Raw genomic sequence first — 19,980 nt, 5'->3', positions numbered from 1 at the left:
TGGCCCAGTCTTGACGTTTTATCTTATGTTTCTTGTTCAAAGGTGGTTGTTTTTCAGCCTTCCTTATCAAACTGGTGGCAATGGCCCAACACGCTTCTTGCGACCCTGTTGGCTATTTGCCATGAAACGCTTGATTGTTCGGTGATCACGCTTCAAAAGTTTGGCAATTCCAAGACTGCTGCATCCCTCTGCAAGACATCTCACAATTTTGGACTTTTCAGAGTCCATCAAATCTCTCTTCTGACCCATTTTGCCAAAGGAGAGGAAGTTGCCTAAGGCCCTGTGCACACACTGCGTTTTTACCCGCATTTTTTTGTGTTTTTGCTGCAGAAATTTCTTGAGAAAATGGTTGTAACCTTTCTGAAGACATTCCCCAGCAAAACCTATGGAAAAAAAATTAGCTGTGCGCACACTGCGTTTTTTTCTCAAGAACATTCTTTCTGCAGAATTTCTTGAGAAAAAGATTGAGCATGTCACTCTTTTTCTGCAGGTACAGTACCTACGTTTTTTGCCATAGATAATGGTAAAAAAAACACAGGGACCAACCTGCGGAAAAAACGCATAAAAAATGAGGTAAAAATGCATGCGTTTTTCGGTGCGTTATTGGTGCGTTTTTTGAATGCAAGTGCGCTAATCTTTCATACTTTTTCTAGTGCGCACAGGACCTAATAATTAAGCACCCTTATATAGGGTGTTGATGTCATTACACCACACCCCTCCTCATTACAGAGATGCACATCACCTGATTTACTTAATTGGTAGTTGGCTCCCAAGCCTATACAGCTTGGAGTAGGACAACATGTATAAAAAGTATCATGTGAGCAAAATACTCATTTGCCTAATAATTATTCTCACAGTGTAATATGCATTGTAATCTTGACCTATACCGCTTCAGTTCTTTTGGCTGATACAGGGTAAGATTTAATACCCATTATCGAGAGTACACCTCTAGCATTGCATAGGATGGGCATTTGCATAGCCTGTAGCCGCAACTAGAGAGCTGTCACAAGTGTGTCGCGTCCACAGGTTACACATTGTATCGGAGTGGATTTTCTTTCTTTTGATGCTGAAAGGGTTAAAGGGAACCTGTCAAGTGCAGTATTCACCCAGAATCAGTGCAAGTTCTAGGTGCATACTGCTAATCCCGGCCTAACTATCCCTGTATAAACTAGCATAGATAAAGAGATCTTTTGAAAAAGTATTTCTAAAGATCTTTTATCTTATGCTAATGAGTGAGGGGACTAGTCCCAAGGGCATTACTTCCCCTGGCTAGTCCATCCTCTCAGTGTGTTAGCATACGGACAGTGGTGTACTAACATGCTATTCAATGCAGTGTCTCAGCAGTACCGCGCGTACCTGTGTTTGCTGTGACCATGCTTTAGAATGCTGGGCACTTCCGGTCATGCGCAGCATGAAGCCGGGTGTACGCATCCCGGCTGCAGAGAGGTCTACTGCGCATGACTGGAAGTGCCGGGTATTCAGAAGCGTGGTCACACAGCGAACACATGTACGCGCGTCACCGCTGGTGACGCTTCCTTCAATAGCCTGTTAGTATGCCCCTGTGGGTGTGCTAACAAACTAAGAGGGCGGACTAGTCGGGGCATATAATGCCCTTGGGACTAGTCCCAGTGCTTATTAGCATAAAATAAAAGATCTTTAGAAATACGTTTTCTAAAGATCCCTTTATGTATGCTACTGGATACAGGGACGGATAGGCAAGGATTAGCAATATGCGTCCAGAACTACTCGTGGTTCTGGGTGCATATTGCACCTGACAGGTTCATTTTAAGAACTTTTGGCCTGCTGACTGAGGTTACTCTTAAGGCCGTTTTACACACTGCGACATTGCTAAAGCGATGTCGTTAGGGTCACGGAATTCGTGACGCACATTCGGCCGCGTTAGCGATGTCGTTGAGTGTGACAACTACGTGCGATCGACCTGCTCCCCTATTCCCAATTATTGTTGCTGATGCAGGTACGATGCTATTCGTTGTTCCTGCCGCAGCACACATCGCTATGTGCGACATCGCAGGAACGAGGAACCTCACCTTACCTGCGGCCGCCGGCGATGAGGAAGGAAGGAGGTGGGCGGGATGTTACGTCCCACTCATCTCCGCCCCTCTGCTTCAATTGGGTGGCCGCTTAGTGACGTTGCTGTGACGCCGAACGAACCGCCCCCTTAGAAAGGAGGCGGTTCGCCGGTCACAGCGACGTCGCTAGGCAGGTAAGTTGTGTGACAGGTCCGAGCGATGTTGTCTGCCACGGGCAGCGATTTGCTGTGACGCACAAACGATGGGGGCGGGTACTAGCTAGCAAGATCGCAGCGTGTAAAGCGGCCTTTAGCCTTACTCACAGCTGCAGCATTTTGTCATCATGTGCTTTTACTATATACCTACTCCTAGCTTTACTCCATTCCGGAGATAGATTCTCTATACTGACCATTTTGAAGGAGCAAAGCTGAGGTGTCGTTTCAGTTCCACTTGCGAAGTTTTCTGCTGAAGAAACCAAGGAGTGGTTTTGTTGTGTTTTTCCCCACCCATTTGTCTTACCTTCCTTTTGTGTTTCATTGTAGTAGTGGGATTAGTGTCCCGCTGGCCAACACCCTAGTCAGGGTAAGTCCAGAGTCAGTGAGTACCTAGGCATGTGACGGTGCACAGGGCAAGGACCCGTCTAGTGACGTTAGGGAGTGCAGGCATCAGCCGCAGATGAGTGTGACATGGTAGCCCCTCTCCATATTGCCAGGGCCTTCCTTTACATCTTTCCTGGTTTTCCCTGTGCGTTGCGCTGCACGCCTTCCGTTCCCTCAGCCTAGCATGACATGAGTGAATAGATTTGCATGTAGTGAGCGCCTTCTAGTGGTGGCTACAGACAAAAGGAATCTTATCATTATTTGGCAATAGATAGGAAAGTAGAGGCTATAAGCTTTAAGCTGGTGTCACACACAGCGACAACGACAACGACGTCGCTGCTTCGTCACCATTTTCTGTGATGTTGCAGCGACGTCCCGTCGCTGTCGCTGTGTGTGACATCCAGCAACGACCTGGCCCCTGCTGTGAGGTGGCCGGTCGTTGCTGAATGTCCAGCTTCATTTTTTGGTCGTCACTCTCCCGCTGTGACACACACATCGCTGTATGTGACAGCGAGAGAGCGACGAAATGAAGCGAGCAGGAGCCGGCACTGGCAGCTGCGGTAAGCTGTAACCAGCGTAAACATCGGGTAACCAAGGGAAGACCTTTCCCTGGTTATCCGATATTTACCTTCGTTACCAGCCTCCGCCCTTGCTGCCAGTGCCGGCTCCTGCTCTATGCACATGTGGCTGCAGTACGCATCGGGTAATTAACCCGATGTATACTGTAGCAAGGAGAGCAAGGAGCCAGCGCTAAGCAGTGCGCACGGCTCCCTGCTCTCTGCACTGGGACATGTAGCTGCAGCACACATCGGGTTAATTAACCCGATGTATACTGTAGCAAGGAGAGCAAGGAGCCAGCGCTAAGCAGTGCGCGCGGCTCCCTGCTCTCTGCACTGTGACATGTAGCTGCAGCACACATCGGGTTAATTAACCCGATGTGTACTGTACCTAGGAGAGCAAGGAGCCAGCGCTAAGCGCGGCTCCCTGCTCTCTGCACATGTAGCACAGCGACGTTATGATCGCTGCTTCTGCTGTTTGACAGCTAAGCAGCGATCATAACAGCGACTTACAAGGTCGCTGTTACGTCACCGAAAATGGTGACGTAACAGCGACGTCGCTGTCGCTTAGTGTGAACCCAGCTTTAGACACGTTGTTTTCTCTGGATATACAAAATAATTGAATGGAGATAGCTGCTATTAGTTTGAAGGCGATTGAAATGTGAGTTGGCCCGATGTTCATGAAAATAAATTAGAACACTTAAGCGGGCTTTACATGCTGCGATCTCGCGATCTTAGCTTTCTAAGGGGGCGGGTCATGCGGCGTCACAGCGACGTCACACGGCAGCCATGCAATAGAAGCAGAGGGGCGGAGATGAGTGGGACGTAAACATCCCGCCCACCTTCTTCCTTCCGCATTGCCGGCGGGACGGAGATAAGGAGATGTTCCTCGCTCCTGCGGAGTCACACAGCCGCAGGAACGAGGAACAACATCGCTAATAAGCAGAAAATGATTTTTTGTTTCAGAACGACCTCTCCGCGGCAAACGATTTTAGCCGCTTTTGCGATTGTTTTGGTCGCACATAAGTGTCACACACTGCGATATCGTTAATGACGCCGGATGTGCGTCACAAACACCGTGACCCCGACGATAAATCATTAACGATATCGTAGCGTGTAAAGCCCGCTTTAATTTTGTTTAAGAACGTTATTGGTAACCATTCACAGCCTCACTTCCCTCAATGGCATTTTTTTCTATGTTTAAATTTTCTTTATTGTAAATTTGTGGGGGTCTTGAAATGCAAAAGTGAATTTTTCCATGCTCTGTGATGCTAATGATTTCTCCTATGTTCTTTCCCTAGGCCCAAGTATCTAATGAAGAAGGAGAGAAATCCTTTCTGTTACCTCCTCAGCCAATGAAGCAGTTTCTGATTTCACCACCAGCATCTCCACCTGTAGGATGGAAGCAAAGTGAGGACCCCACACCAGTGATCAACTATGATTTACTCTGTGCCGTTTCAAAGCTTGGCCCAGGTAAGTCACTGGCAGAAATGACACAAATAAATATTTTTTTGAGTTAATAAAATAAATTATTGTTAACGTATTATTGTTATTAAATTATTGTTAACCATGCCCTTTATTGTTAACCTGTCAAATGCTGCTGTCAAACATTGACAGCGACATTAACAGCGAGCAGAGGCGTACATAGAAATAATGGGGCCCCTTAATTAGGCCCCCTTCCGCAAAAATAAATAATATTTGGCTGGGTCACATAAGAATACATCTCACAACTTTGCAGTCCTTACAAAGTAATTTTCCTCCTATTAAAGCCCCTAGATTCCCCTTTCATTGCCTCCATAAATTATGATGCCAACAAAATTATCCTCCAAACACTGTATGAATGCCTCCACAGTACCCTTCACATGCACAGTATGATGACCGCACTGTACCCCCCTCAACTACCCTGGCAATGAATGGTGACCACAACACAATGTCACCCCCAACTGTAACCCCCACACAGCCCTCTTCACACTGTATAATGGCCTCCAATAGCCTTGCATACAGAATAATGACCTTTAAATATCCTTCCATAAAGGATTAAGATTCCCACATAGCCCTTTAAATAGTATAGTGGCCTCTACATAGCCGTTCAAATATTATAACGGCCTGACATAGCCCTCCAAATATTATAATGGCCCCACATAGCCTTCTATATAGTATAATGGGCCCCACATAGTCATCCATATAGTTTATTACACCCTCATTGTCCTTCATATCATAGAATTCACCCACCATAGTCCTTCACATAGTATAATGCACCCCCATAATCTTCCATATAGTATAATGGGTCCCATATAGTTCTCCATATAGTATAATGAACATCCCATACTCCATATAGTATAATGCACACCCCATAGTCCTCGATATTGTATAATACACACCACATAGTACTCCATATAGTATAATAAACACTCTATAGTCATCCCATATAGTATTATGGCCACCATTGTACTCACTTGGTTCTCTTGCTGCTTTGGTCTCCATGGCGAGTGTTCTGCAGTTCTGCATATCTTGACACAGTGAGTGTGCTGTAGTGAAGTCATCGTGATCCGTTGCGCAGAGACATCAGTTCTCAGACGTAGTGGAAGAATGATGGAGGAAAGAGCCGATGTCTTACTCTTTCATCATTGCGTACAACTGTATTGGCATCCATGATGCCGATACAGTTGAACATGCCATGATAGCAGAAAACCAAGCCTTAATTTGGCCACCAGCTGTCTTTCCCGACACACATGCCCATATTTTCAGTAAGCATTGTAGAAAAAGCTGCCACCACTTGTATCTGACATCAATATTAAAAAATGTTTGGTCATTTTACTTTCAATAACGAATAACGTTTGGAATACCATTCTAAGTCTGAACTGGGTGCAAAAAACCTAAAAAAACATCACTATGGGGAGATAAGGTATGCACACCAGTGACTATGGAAGGGGAATACATGGAATAGCAGAAACTGCTGTGTGAATACTGACTTGAAAAATCCAATAGCTATGTGTAAAAGTGAAAATGTGAAAAATGGAATCTGCATTACTGACATGAACATATGAATCAAGAGAAATTTAGCTACTGAATTGATCAATGCAATAGAGCCCCAACACTACGCCAAAGTATGACTTAGAATGGTGTTCCAAACGTTATTCGTTATTGTTAGTAGTTTTTCGTTTGTGAACCCTCCCCACCACACCTATTGCCAATCCATACAATACGCATAAATAGCCTGGGTCTCAGCTTCCCATACACGGTAAGTTTTTTAACTGCATGAGAGGACACACACAAGCTATGGACCCCCAACGTAGAGAAATACTTTGGCGTAGTGTTGGGGCTCTATTGCATTGATCAATTCAGTAGCTAAATTTCTCTTGATTCATATGTTCATGGCAGTAATGCAGATTCCATTTTTCACATTTTCACTTTTACACATAGCTATTGGATTTTTCAAGTCAGTATTCACACAGCAGTTTCTGCTATTCCATGTATTCCCCTTACATAGTCACTGGTGTGCATACCTTATCTCCCCATAGTGATGTTTTTTTAGGTTTTTTGCACCCAGTTCAGACTTAGAATGGTGTTCCAAACGTTATTCGTTATTGTTAGTAGTTTTTCATTTGTGAACCCTCCCCACCACACCTATTGCCAATCCACATTATACGCATAAATAGCCTGGGTCTCAGCTTCCCATACACGGTAAGTTTTTTAACTGCATGAGAGGACACACACAAGCTAGGGACCCCAACGTAGAGAAATACTTTGGCGTAGTGTTGGGGCTCTATTGCATTGATCAATTCAGTAGCTAAATTTCTCTTGATTCATATGTTCATGGCAGTAATGCAGATTCCATTTTTCACATTTTCACTTTTACACATAGCTATTGGATTTTTCAAGTCAGTATTCACACAGCAGTTTCTGCTATTCCATGTATTCCCCTTACATAGTCACTGGTGTGTATACCTTATCTCCCCATGGTCATTTTACTTTAACATGCCTTCTCGCTCAGACATAATCTGAAACCGGGATGCCCCGTACACTTAGGGTATGTGCGCACGTCTGTGTTCTGCAGTGACAAATATTCCGCAGCGTTTTGACACTGCATGTGCGTTCCAAAACGCAGCTGAAAAAGCTGCTTTTTGGATTGCAGAATGGATGCAGAATTCATGTGTTCTGGATGCTTGCTCTGCCAAGTGGGAAAAGCATCCAAAACGCACAAAAGAAGTGACATGTTGTTTTTTAGAATGCAGCATTTTGCCAAAAAATGTCAGCATCCGAAACGCTGCGTTCTAAAACGCAACAGGCGCATAGATTTTGCAAAATTCTCATAATCTTTACTGGGGACGCAGAATGCATGCGTTTACGCAGCAGTTTAAAACGCTGCGGAAACGCATGAAAAATGCTCACGTGCGCACACAGCCATAAGATAGTTTTCGAGTGCCACCAAAATCCTCACTATTCTTGTGTTGGATCTACGCATGGGATTATACAGTATGTGGGCCACAGGATCAGCACGGTCTTGTTGTAATCAGGTCAAAATGTCACAATACAATAGATTGGTTATCACTGATCTATTTGTTTTGTGTATTGCCAGGCCTGTAGTGTGTTTTGAGTGAATTAACCCCTTCACGACCAGCCAATTTTGTGCTTTCCGTATTTTTTCGCCATTCTTCTTCCGAGAGACGTAACTTTTTTATTTTTCAGTCAATATAGTCAATATAGTCATGTGAGGGCTCGTTTTTTTGCGGAACGAGCTGTACTTTTGAATGAAACCATGAGTTTTACCATATAGTTACAAGAAAAAACTTTGGTACCATATTAGCCAGTTGAAAAATGATTGATTGTTCTCAGTGAGAGAAACAAAATTATAATTTTGTAGTTGTGATACATTTTAATGGCTAACTAAAATAAAATAAAATGGTGTTACGAAGCAAGCTTTCGAGACATCTCAGGTCCCTCCATCAGGCATGATATATATATAAAATATCTGAAGAAACACAAGTATATACACAAACAGAGCAGAGGGATGGCATAAATGGTCTGGGAGTACAAATTCATTAAAATGTTTAACTCTGTGGACACAGGACTCAACCTATCAGGAGGATTTATGACTCACTACAAAATCTGAGGAGTCTGCTCCAGAGACTGCTAGGGCACCATGCCTCTGATCCTACATGGATATTGTGACAATAAACCTTTCACACCACTAATCAAAGCTAATTAAGGATTCACTCTCTAAGCTCAGTGTTTGTTTATTTAAATGTCTTTTTATTATGTCTGAGATCCAAGGAAAGACGGAGGCAGGCGGCACTAATCGGCATCGAGGTAACGATGTTTATTCAAGCATTTTCATGCCAGAAAGGGTACAGGTGGTGGGGGAGGGGGAGGACAAGTCACAACGCCAAACGACGGAGAGCCATTTTGCACCTTTGTGCTTCCACGTGTCCAGTGATGTGGAAGCACAAAGGTGCGAAACGGCTCACCGTCATCCGGCGTTGTGACTTGTCCTCACCCTCCCCCACCACCTGTACCCTTTCTGGCATGAAAATGCTTGAATAAACATCGTTACTTGGATGCCGATGAGTGCCGCCTGCTTCCGGCTTTCCTTGGATCTCACAAATGGTCTATACCTTGGAACGTGCACTCGGCTTTTCTGCTTTCTAGGAATGAGCTTACAGCAATACTCTGCTTTGGATTAGCGGTGACCGGTTTTTCTCTCACCCTTGTCTTTTTGTTATGCCATCCATCTGCTCTGTTTGTGTATATATTTGTGTTTCTTCAGATACAGTCATATGAAAAAGTTTGGGCACCCCTATTAATGTTAACCTTTTTTCTTTATAACAATTTGGGTTTTTGCAACAGCTATTTCAGTTTCATATATCTATTAACTGATGGACTCAGTAATATTTCTGGATTGAAATGAGGTTTATTGTACTAACAGAAAATGTACAATCCGCTTTTAAACAAAATTTGACCGGTGCAAGTATGAGCACCCTTATCAATTTCTTGATTTGAACACTCCTAACTACTTTTTACTGACTTACTAAACCACTAAATTGGTTTTGTAACCTCAATGAGCTTTGAACTTCATAGGCAGGTGTATCCAATCAAGAGAAAAGGTATTTAAGGTGGCCACTTGCTATTTGAATCTCCTATGAAGAGTGGCATCATGGGCTCCTCAAAACAACTCTCAAATGATCTGAAAACAAAGATTATTCAACATAGTTGTTCAGGGGAAGGATACAAAAAGTTGTCTCAGAGATTTAAACTGTCAGTTTCCACTGTGAGGAACATAGTAAGGAAATGGAAGAACACAGGTACAGTTTTTGTTAAGCCCAGAAGTGGCAGGCCAAGAAAAATATCAGAAAGGAATAGAAGAAGAATGGTGAGAACAGTCAACAACAATCCACAGACCACCTCCAAAGACCTGCAGCATCATCTTGCTGCAGATGGTGTCACTGTGCATCGGTCAACAATATAGCGCACGTTGCACAAGGAGAAGCTGTATGGGAGAGTGATGCGAAAGAAGCCATTTCTGCAAGCACGCCACAGAGTCGCTTGAGGTATGCAAAAGCACATTTGGACAAGCCAGTTACATTTTGGAAGAAGGTCCTGTGGACTGATGAAACAAAGATTGAGTTGTTTGGTCATACAAAAAGGCGTTATGCATGGAGGCAAAAAAACACGGCATTCCAAGAAAAGCACTTGCTACCCACAGTAAAATTTGGTGGAGGTTCCATCATGCTTTGGGGCTGTGTGGCCAATGCCGGCACCGGGAATCTTGTTAAAGTTGAGGGTCGCATGGATTCAACTCAGTATCAGCAGATTCTTGACAATAAGGTGCAAGTATCAGTGATGAAGTTGAAGTTACGCAGGGGATGGATATTTCAGCAAGACAATGATCCAAAACACCGCTCCAAATCTACTCAGGCATTCATGCAGAGGAGCAATTACAATGTTCTGGAATGGCCATCCCAGTCCCCAGACCTGAATATCATTGAACATCTGTGGGATGATTTGAAGCGTGCTGTCCATGCTCGGCGACCATCAAACTTAACTGAACTGGAATTGTTTTGTAAACAGGAATGGTCAAATATACCTTCATCCAGGAACTCATTAAAAGCTACAGGAAGCGACTAGAGGCTGTGATTTTTGTAAAAGGAGGATCTACAAAATATTAATGTCACTTTTATGTTGAGGTGCCCATACTTTTTCACCGGTCAAATTTTGTTTAAATGCGGATTGCACATTTTCTGTTAGTACAATAAACCTCATTTCAATCCAGAAATATTACTCAGTCCATCAGTTATTAGATGTATGAAACTGAAATAGCAAAAACCCAAATTGTTATAAAGAAAAAAGGTTAACATTAATAGGGGTGCCCAAACTTTTTCATATGTCTGTATTTTGTCATACCATTCCTGATGAAGAGACCTGAGATGTCTCGAAAGCTTGCTTTGTAGCACCATTTTATTTTATTTTAGTTAGCCATTAAAAGGTATCACAACTACACGATTATAATTTTGTTTCTCTCACTGAGAAGAATCAATCATTTACCATATAGTGTACTGGAAAAAGGCAAAAAAAAAACAAATGTGGAAAAATTGCAAAAAAAAGTGTGATTGCACTATTGTTTTTGAGATATTATATTAACTATGCTCATTATATGGTAAAACCGATGAGTCAGTGGGATGCCTGAGATTGGTGCGAGTTCGTAGACCCCAACCATGAATAGGTTTACTTTTATCTAAAAGTCAGAAGTTTGTCCAAAAAAAGTGGCGTACGTTTTACGCCATTTTCTGTGACTTGTAGTGTTCTCATTTTTCGGGATCTATGGCTCAGTAACGGTTTATTTTTTGCATCTCAATCTGACGTTTTTAACGCTACCATTTTTGCGCAGATGCTACGTTTTAATCACCTGTTATTGTATTTTGCGCAAAATTTGGGGTGACCAAAAACGTAATTTTGACGTTTGGAATTTATTTGCCACTATGCCGTTGACCGATCAGAGGTATGGATATCCCCTTTATCTTATAACTTAGTTTGTGTTTCTTTGACTCATATTCTTCAACATTTTGCAGACTCATTTATATATTCCGTAATATTAGCCCCTTCTAGAAATTTTACAGATACATTTTGTGACTCATCACCTATTTATTCTTTTTTTTTTTTCTTTCAGGCGAGAAGTATGAGCTGCACGCAGGAACAGAGTCAACCCCCAGTGTGGTGGTTCACGTGTGCGAGAGTGAAAACGAGGAAGAGGAAGAGGAAATGAGGGGACCAAAACAAAAAATAGTTCAGACTAAGCGCCCCGAACATCCACCTGCTTCTTTAAGCTAGATTGACGCCTTTTATCTGTTTAAAAAAAAGAAAAAACTAAAGCAAAAGAAAAACATAGGATTGAAAAAAAACATATCTTTCAAAGGGAAATGTAGATCTTATTATTCACTTTATGTATATAGCTAAAGACAATCTAGATCACGTTATCTGAAGTGGTATAAATGCTGTATTTATTTTATGTACTTTTTATTTACTATTATGTATGTGTTCTATTTTATCAGTGTTTTAGCCATTATACTGCAACCGGACAGGCTGTCTGCAGTACATTGTATTTCTGTATTCTATACCACTATTTTAAAGGAGCAGCTCCTCTTAGCAAGGAAGGGAACCACTTAAATACGAGTTGGACCCAAACACTTGGGTAAAATAGAAAGTTTGCCTAAACTACAGGGTATTAGCTACTTAGTAGGAGATATTATCCTCACATCCGTTGATTGCTCTACATGGCTACATGGTTGTCTGTGTTTCCATAAGTGCAGCTGCGTAGGGACATGGTAAGTACCAGGCATTGCCCACACTCCGTATAGATTATATTTGGGGTGTCCTTGTTGTATTACATTATATCAATGCATTAACGCAAATGGGTTTAAGTGAATGTCTGCTTTTATTTCGGACGTTTATTAAACCAAGTTTATTCATTGCATATTTTTAGTTTAAAAAAAGTAGCATAGAAGGGGTTAAGAAGGCAAACCAGTTCCATCGCTAGTAGCTATCCATTTTTTGCTTGTTTAGGATTTGGTGATTCTCGTAAAAGCTAATAGGGAATCAAATTGGAGGACTCTTGCTATGATGGTGAATGTATTTTATAGCCTGCTATGTGGGTTGCAACCTTTAAAAGGCACCTTAAATGTCATGTTATAACATTATTATAACCTGATGCCTATGGTGTACTGTGTAGTGTGTTGATATAAGCCATATATGGTGAATGTTATTCTGCGTCTTGTATTATATGGACCGTAAGTACACGTTCATTTACTGTAGTAAAATGATCGTCACTATTAGCTACATTAAAGCTATTAATATGCACATATAGGTGTGTTCTGCAGGTAAATAAATCCTGTGTATTGGCTTACTGGATTAGTGGCTACAGGGAGAAAATGAAGCTTTATTCTCCCTGTAGCCGCTTGCTTCCAGTCATAAGGGGGGCAGTGATCAGTCATCACTCACTATGCAGAAAGCGCAGCTGTAATCACTCGCATTCCCACTGACAGACACCCTACTCTGCACACACACGGTGGGAGAGGCATGCTAAAAAACAAAAAAAAAAGTATTCAGCCTACCGTTGTATGCCTTGAATATCAAAAAATATTGTTCTACATACATTACAGCATGCTCCCTGCTCCCATGACTAGAAGCCTGCGGCTAAAGGGAGAATAAAACTTACTTTCCTCCCTATAATCACTGCTCCAGTAGACTGCTATTTATCTGCAGATTATCACTATATGTGCAGGAATATAGCATTTCTAGACATGACAGGTTCCCTTTAAAAAAGGGATTGGGGAAACAGATAAATAAAATGAACAACACAAATTATCATTATTGCAATTGTAATTAAAAAAAAGAACTAAACTCAACTGTTATACTGTACATTTTCCACATTACTAAATCCCTTAGCCACTTTATGACAAAGTTGCAAATTTTGTACATTTGGAGCCACATGTGGCTTTCGAGACCTCTGCATGTGACTCTTCAGCTGTTGTACAATTCTGGCACCAGGGAGGCCATAATATTACTAAAACGTAGCAATTAGAGATGAGCAAACCTGAAAAGTTAAGGACAGTGTTTGTACCAAACACAGAGTTTACAAAAAAAGCAACGTTCGAGTTCGAAGATTCAGTGTTTTATGTATGCAAACCACTCACACGAGCATCCCTTGGTGCTCAGCTCAGTGTGAGCAGCTTACTGTGTTTGAATGGCTCACACTGGCGGGTAGCGAGCATTCTCAGATGTAGTGTGCACCAAAAAAAAAATGGAAAAACCTTCCCACCCGCCCCCGGAAGTGTTCTCTTTATAGCTAGCTGTATGGGTTTGGAGTGCCGAACTGCCCAATCAGTAACTCCATTGGGGTTTAGGTCAAGTTTGGAACCCAAACCTAACTTTATCTAAAGTCTGGCTGAACCTGCCGAGCCAAATTTATTCGAGTCCGCTCATCTCTAGTAGCAAAGTCCGAACTATATCACTGGTGGCCATCTCTAGTTTAAGAGATTTTTGCGTTTTAGTGGAAATAACTTGTGACCTACAAAAGACTGGGGACCTGTGCCTTAGGCCATGATTTGTGCTGTGTTTGGTTTCTTGTCTTACCTGATTTATGTGAACTGGTCTACATGGCACATTTTTGGCTATTATAGGTTCTTGTTGCCATCTTCTAGTTCTGGCAACTTGAAGCTCTTACACACAAGCAGATTTTCTCTTTTGACATAGAGTCAAAAGCAAAGTATCAAACCCTTATTTTATACATGGCATATGGCTGGGATGTTCACTGGTCGGCCAATGGCACTAATTTTGGCAGAAGTAGACAATATTACAATGTAAATTGGTTGACCTTCCATCCAGTGGTAGATGTTGGGCTATTGGCTTTCATAATCCTTTTGTTCTCACGTTCCAGTAGCCATTGCCAGGGTGGCTGGCAGCATCTTACTCCCCTTTAACCATTAAGAGAGACAGGTTTTCATGCTTTTTGTTGGAGAGTGGTCAAGAGGAATGGCTGACAGCTGTCTAAAGTTTATGAGAAAGGGTTGTCCCACAAACAACATACATCACATCCTCAAAACAGGGGAGTAATGTATGACTGTTGGAACCCCTACTGACCATGAGAAGAATGAGGTCCCAAGGTCCCCTGTGTCAATTAAGTGTTATGGAGCATGCACAACCATGGTTTCCTTAACCCATCAATCATACAGGAGACTTTGGGCCACCATTCTGGGGACCGTTGAATACCTCAGAAGCCAGACCTTCAGCCATCATACATTTTATCATCTATTCTTTGCATAGGTGATAACTTTGTGTCATTTGACCTCTTTATGAGCTGTTTTAGCCCTATTTTGTTTCCCAAGCCTACAGCTTTTCTATCATTATATGCAGCAACGCTAGAGTGATATCGTTTCATCCTTTTTAGTGAAACATAAAAGAAGAGGAATCTCCATAAGGTGTGTAGCCCTGTTCTGTTCTTCTCTAGGATCTGTCAGTTTGTATCTAAAAACATTGCAAAAACTCTAGTATTGGGTGCTACAAAAACTTTTTGCCGTGTTTAGATCTTGATGTTTTTACTAAACTGTTTTAATAGAATTTTCTGTATTGTTTATTTTTTTATGCCATTTCTTTGAACTAGTGTATATAGCAGCACTGTATTTTATAGTAGTTTCTATAGAAATGTTAATAGTTGTGTGACCTTTTTTTGGCTTTGTATTGGGGTTTCAGAATACTCTTCTAACTATTCGCCCACTATGAACCTGGGTCCCCCGTGGGGATATTTAAAGAAAAATATTTCAAATGAAAGGGAACGCCTCGGGAATATAATGTAGAGTCTATGAATACTGTATGTTTCATAAGTATTTGTAGATTACTTGCTACTTGTGCCTGTATTTATTTTTTGCAATTTTCTATGTGCACCAGTTTTTTAAATGTCTATGTACGGATAACATGGTTGGTCTTGTTTTTTTTCTGAAGAACAATATGTTGTCGGGGAAGATTGAGCCATTATATGCTCAGGCAGTAACTAAAGAAAAGGAAACTGATGGTCATTTTGGACCTCCACTTACCGCTCCATTTTGGAAGTAGGTGTCAGATATGGATCACTGCTTAAAGAGAAGCTAGCAGAAAATGATCTCTTCTTTCAATATTCACACTTTCCACTGGGTCTTTTTTAGACTTTCAGGAAGTTCACATGTACATTAGCCACATTAAGAAAACTGACACTATCGTTATAATTGAAGCATCTAATGAGTGTGTGCAAATGTCATTGTGAAGGGAGGAGCTAAGGTCAGCTGTGACATTATTTTATTGACTGGTGGATCCTGAGTTATCCGCTGTGTATAAGGCCTGTTTCAGACGTCAGTGATTCTGGTACGTATGTGCTAGTTTTTATACGTACCAGAATCACTGACATACGCAGACTCATTATAATCAATGGGTCTGCACAAACATCAGTGATTTTTCACTGACCATGGTCTCCGTGCGGCATACATGCGTTTCCGAGATTGCCGCACGGAGACGTGTCCATTTTTTCTGGGATCACTAATGTCTTACGGACCACACAGTGATGTGATCTGTGAAACGCGTATGAGAAAATCACGGATATTGAAAATAAAAAACATTTTTAACTCACCTTCTCCAGCGACGCTCTGTTCTGCTCTCTGCAGCTTCCTGCCCGGCTCATTACTGTCGTGCATATTCATTATGCACGACACAGCCGACCCGGAAGTAGCTGCAAAGGTGACACAGCAGCGGCCGGATGTTGCACTGCGGGACTCTTCAGCACCACAGACAGCAGGAGCGGGGACAAGTGAGCATACGTCCATGTGCAATCACGGAGCGGATCACGGATTGCACATGAACAACCCACGTGTGCCGTGAATCACAGCACACGGAGGGATATATGCATGTTTAACACGTCAGTGAAAAACGTTTGTATTTTTCACTGACGTGTGAAACAGGCTTAAAGGTGTTACCTGCCATTGCAATTCTGCCTCTGATGATATGGAGTCATGCTGAAAACTCTTTTTGAAAGGATAGGAAGCATAAGGCTAAAAAATGGTCAATGGTGGGTGTAAAATTGCAGTATTAGTAATAGATCGTCATATGAAAAAAAAAAATTGCCAAACGTTTTTTAAAAATACTTGTAACGCAAAAATTCTAATTTAAACAATAAGTCAATTTTCTGATAACGGCTTGTTTTAAAAAGCCATTTGTGAATTTTGCTATAGTGAGCGGCCCATACTTCTATTTGATGCAAAGAATAGGCAAAAACACAATCCAGCAAACAAGAATGGATCATTCCATGCCTTGGGCCAAGGGCTCTTTTGTAACCATGATAGCATTGGATTATCATCATATTTTTATGTCAATATTTTCAATAATGGTCCACATACAGGAATGTATCACTTACATTTATTTTTTAGTTAACAAGTCATACTGAAACATAGATTGATTATTTTTTTAACTTAGTTATATATTTTTGTGTTTTGGTTTTTTTTTTTACTCTTTTCTGTACAAGGCTTTGAGGACTGCCATCTTACCTAAACTGCTACCTTATAAACTGCTGTAACATAAAACTTATGAATCGCTTTTTGATAGGATGTTGTGGGCATGCTGTATGCCATACAGAAGTCCTCGTGCAGGGAAGGGGAGGAAGTGAGCTGTAACCATCACCAATTATGAGTATCCTAAGTTATTAGCCTTCAGCTTTATGATAGAATTGGAAACCTGTATTCTAATACTGCCGATGATGATAATGAAATGGCAAGTGATCTCTTACAACAGTATAGGAACTTGCTACCTTTTGTAAGAGTCAATGGACAATGTGAAAAATGGCACTTACTGATGAGCGAGCACTGCCATGCTTATGTGCTTGGTACTCGTTAAAGGGAATTTGCCAGCAGGTTTTTGCTATTTCTCCTAACAGCAACATAATGTAGGCAAAGAGATTCTGAATCAAATGATGTATCACTTAGATTACTGGCTGCAGCCGTTCTGACACAATCAGAATTTTTAGGTTTAGCCTATGTAGTAGAGTCCAGAGGGCTAATCCCGCCCACACCAGGCTCTCTATCGAGATCGTACATTGACATTGACAGTGAGGAGTAAATCAGAGGAGGGGGGCATGTCAGACACACGAGTTTCTAGTCCTAGCAGGGTAGTGCTGCTTAAACAAACATAGCAATTAACCTTTTCCTATCCAATACAATTTCCTGTTTCGCCCATTGAAAACCTATTATAGGTCGTCATCAGTTATATTTATTCCAGCGTTCGGTAATGAAAACGGAATCTGCTCAAACCCATTGGCAGAAGACGACAGTAATATGCGTATGAAATATTAATGTCCCCTGCCAGGGGACAAAGGAGCTGAATAGATTATTTTGAATGTTCCCCGGGGGAACTCAGGATAGGAAAAGGTTAAACAAAAGATTGGAATTTGAAAAGAAAGGCATGCCTGAACTTTCTGTATCAATTCTTGCAGCATGCTGGCTTCAGTTTACATAGCAAAAACCTGCTGACCGATTTCCTTTATGGGCATGACTTGAGCACCCAAGTATAATGAAACTCAATGGGGAACGTACCAGTTCCCCATTGACTTCCATTATACAGAGGTGCTCTAGTGGCGCCCATCTGAGCGTCCAACTGCTCTTAACGAGTACTGAGCACCCGAGCATGGTAGTGCTCACTCATAACTAATGGCAATGTAAAAAGATGTTATTTACGGTAATTTTCATTTGAAATACATTTAACCAAAGAATTTACTTTAAACAATAGTTCATTATTGACAATAGAGTCTAAACTGGACCTACCTGTGCAAATCTTTCCATGTGATGAAATGATTATTTTATTTGTCCATATGCAGTAGATGATTTCAATATTACATTGACCATACTAATTTTGCTATTCTCTCATTTGTATTACTGAGAAAGAAGGTTGTTTTTTGCTCAGATGTCAGACTAATTGGCAAATATCCACTTCAATATCACAAAATAATTAGCATGGTGGTTATGTTATGTGATAATTGGCCAGACATTGTTATTATCATTGTCTAGCATATGAAAACAGACTAAGAGCGCAGTCATACACAAGTATGACTCCGTCTGAGGATCGCATCACAATGCCTGGACCGGCTGGCGGAGAGCCACCGGCCGGTCCAGGCATTGCGATGCGATCCTTAGACTAGTCATATGGTCGTATGACTGCGCCCTAAGATGCAAAAAGGCTTGCAAGCTGTAAGAAAAGAGGAAAGAAAGCAGAACTTATCTGTAGCTATTATGTATGTGTTTCCAAACTTCAATGAGGGTTAAGTAGGAGATAGTGAAGAAGAAAACCAATTTGTGGAGAAATATATATAAGAAAAGCCTGAGGAGTGGATTTTTAATTCAAGGTTTTTTTTATTGTTTGCTTTTAATAAAAAGCATTACAGACAAAGCGTCACACACTGCACTGACCATCCCATACCCCAAAGCCAAACTCACACAAGAAGATATTTGAGGAGAGGATTTAAAGGGGAAATTCGCAAAATCGGTAACAAAAAAGTCCATGTATTAGTAATCAAAAATTTTACCAGCAAAGTTTGGGTATGTTATAATTCTTTATTCCATTCAAGTTTTAAATGCAAGTCCAGACTCCACCATGGGGGTCCAAATTAAAAGCACCTTAGAGTTCTAAGATGCTATCAAGCTGTTTTTTAAATCCTGCGGTGCCACCAGTTTTTATGGTCTGTAAGGGATCTCCCGCTCTGGCAACAGTACGGTATATGCACAAGCCGGTGGGTTCTGGCCCAAAATACTTTGAAGTTTATTGTCCTTCATAAACGTCAGTAAAAAGTCCAGTTGAACACAAAACAGCCTTCTCTGGCTCAAAGGAGGCAATAAACAAATAAACAAAATAGTCCATATGGCAGTACGGGTGGAAGAAATAAACAAAATAGTCCATAGGGCAGTAGGGGTGGAGGAAATAAACAAAATAGTCCATACGGCAGTAGGGGTGGAGGAAATAAACAAAATAGTCCATAGGGCAGTAGGGGTGGAGGAAATAAACAAAATAGTCCATACGGCAGTACGGGTGTAAGAAATAAACAAAATAGTCCATACGGCAGTAGGGGTGGAGGAAATAAACAAAATAGCCCATACGGCAGTAGGGGTGGAGGAAATAAAATAGCCCATACGGCAGTATGGGTGGAGGAAATAAACAAAATAGTCAATACGGCAGTACAGGCTCACCCTTTTAAATGAAGGCAGGGTGTTCCTTGCCATTCTTAGAACAAGACTCACCAGCACAGACAGGTCTTTTTACTTCACCACACACTGTCCACATCTGAGGCAGCTCATCTACCTAAAATAGGCCATTCCAAGACCTGGAACTGGAGGTAAGGGAGCAGCCGATCCCACCCAGCTCTTTAGCCGTTCCTAAAACCTAGACCCAAAAAAACACCTATCAGCACTATACATGTTAGAGCCTGCCTCCCGGTTATCACATCTCCTAGTCTAGGCACCTCCGTGACACATGCACTCCATCCAGGACCTGTCCAGCTGCCACTTTACTGGTCTCATATTACAATGTTCTAATTTGACCTTAGAGAGAATTTGACATTTTTCAGTCCATCAGGGCACTCATTAGTCTTAGAAACTGGTAAAATGATCACAATGGTATTGATAAAACATGATGGTTATCAGCGTGAAAAAATGATTTAGAGATGGCGACCAATATGGCTGCATTGGAAAAATGCTTGCCATAATAAAACTTAATTACCAAATTTAGAGCATAAGCAAA

General features: G+C 41.6%; 1 protein-coding gene across 1 annotated transcript in view; it reads left to right on the top strand.

Moving 5' to 3' along the window:
• The window catches only part of RCAN3 (RCAN family member 3), a 31,744-nt gene extending 13,395 nt beyond the window's left edge, over window positions 1-18,349 (top strand). Inside the window, exons 4-5 of the mRNA XM_075336089.1 lie at window positions 4,488-4,659; window positions 11,351-18,349. Coding sequence (XP_075192204.1) covers window positions 4,488-4,659; window positions 11,351-11,511 — 333 coding nt within the window. The 3' untranslated portion in view covers window positions 11,512-18,349. The remainder of the gene's footprint in view (window positions 1-4,487; window positions 4,660-11,350) is intronic.
• Window positions 18,350-19,980: the final 1,631 nt, after the last annotated feature.

The sequence above is a fragment of the Anomaloglossus baeobatrachus genome, chromosome 2 (assembly GCF_048569485.1).
Source record: "Anomaloglossus baeobatrachus isolate aAnoBae1 chromosome 2, aAnoBae1.hap1, whole genome shotgun sequence".
NCBI lineage: Eukaryota > Metazoa > Chordata > Amphibia > Anura > Aromobatidae > Anomaloglossus > Anomaloglossus baeobatrachus.
This window is presented reverse-complemented; position numbering and strand designations above follow the sequence as displayed.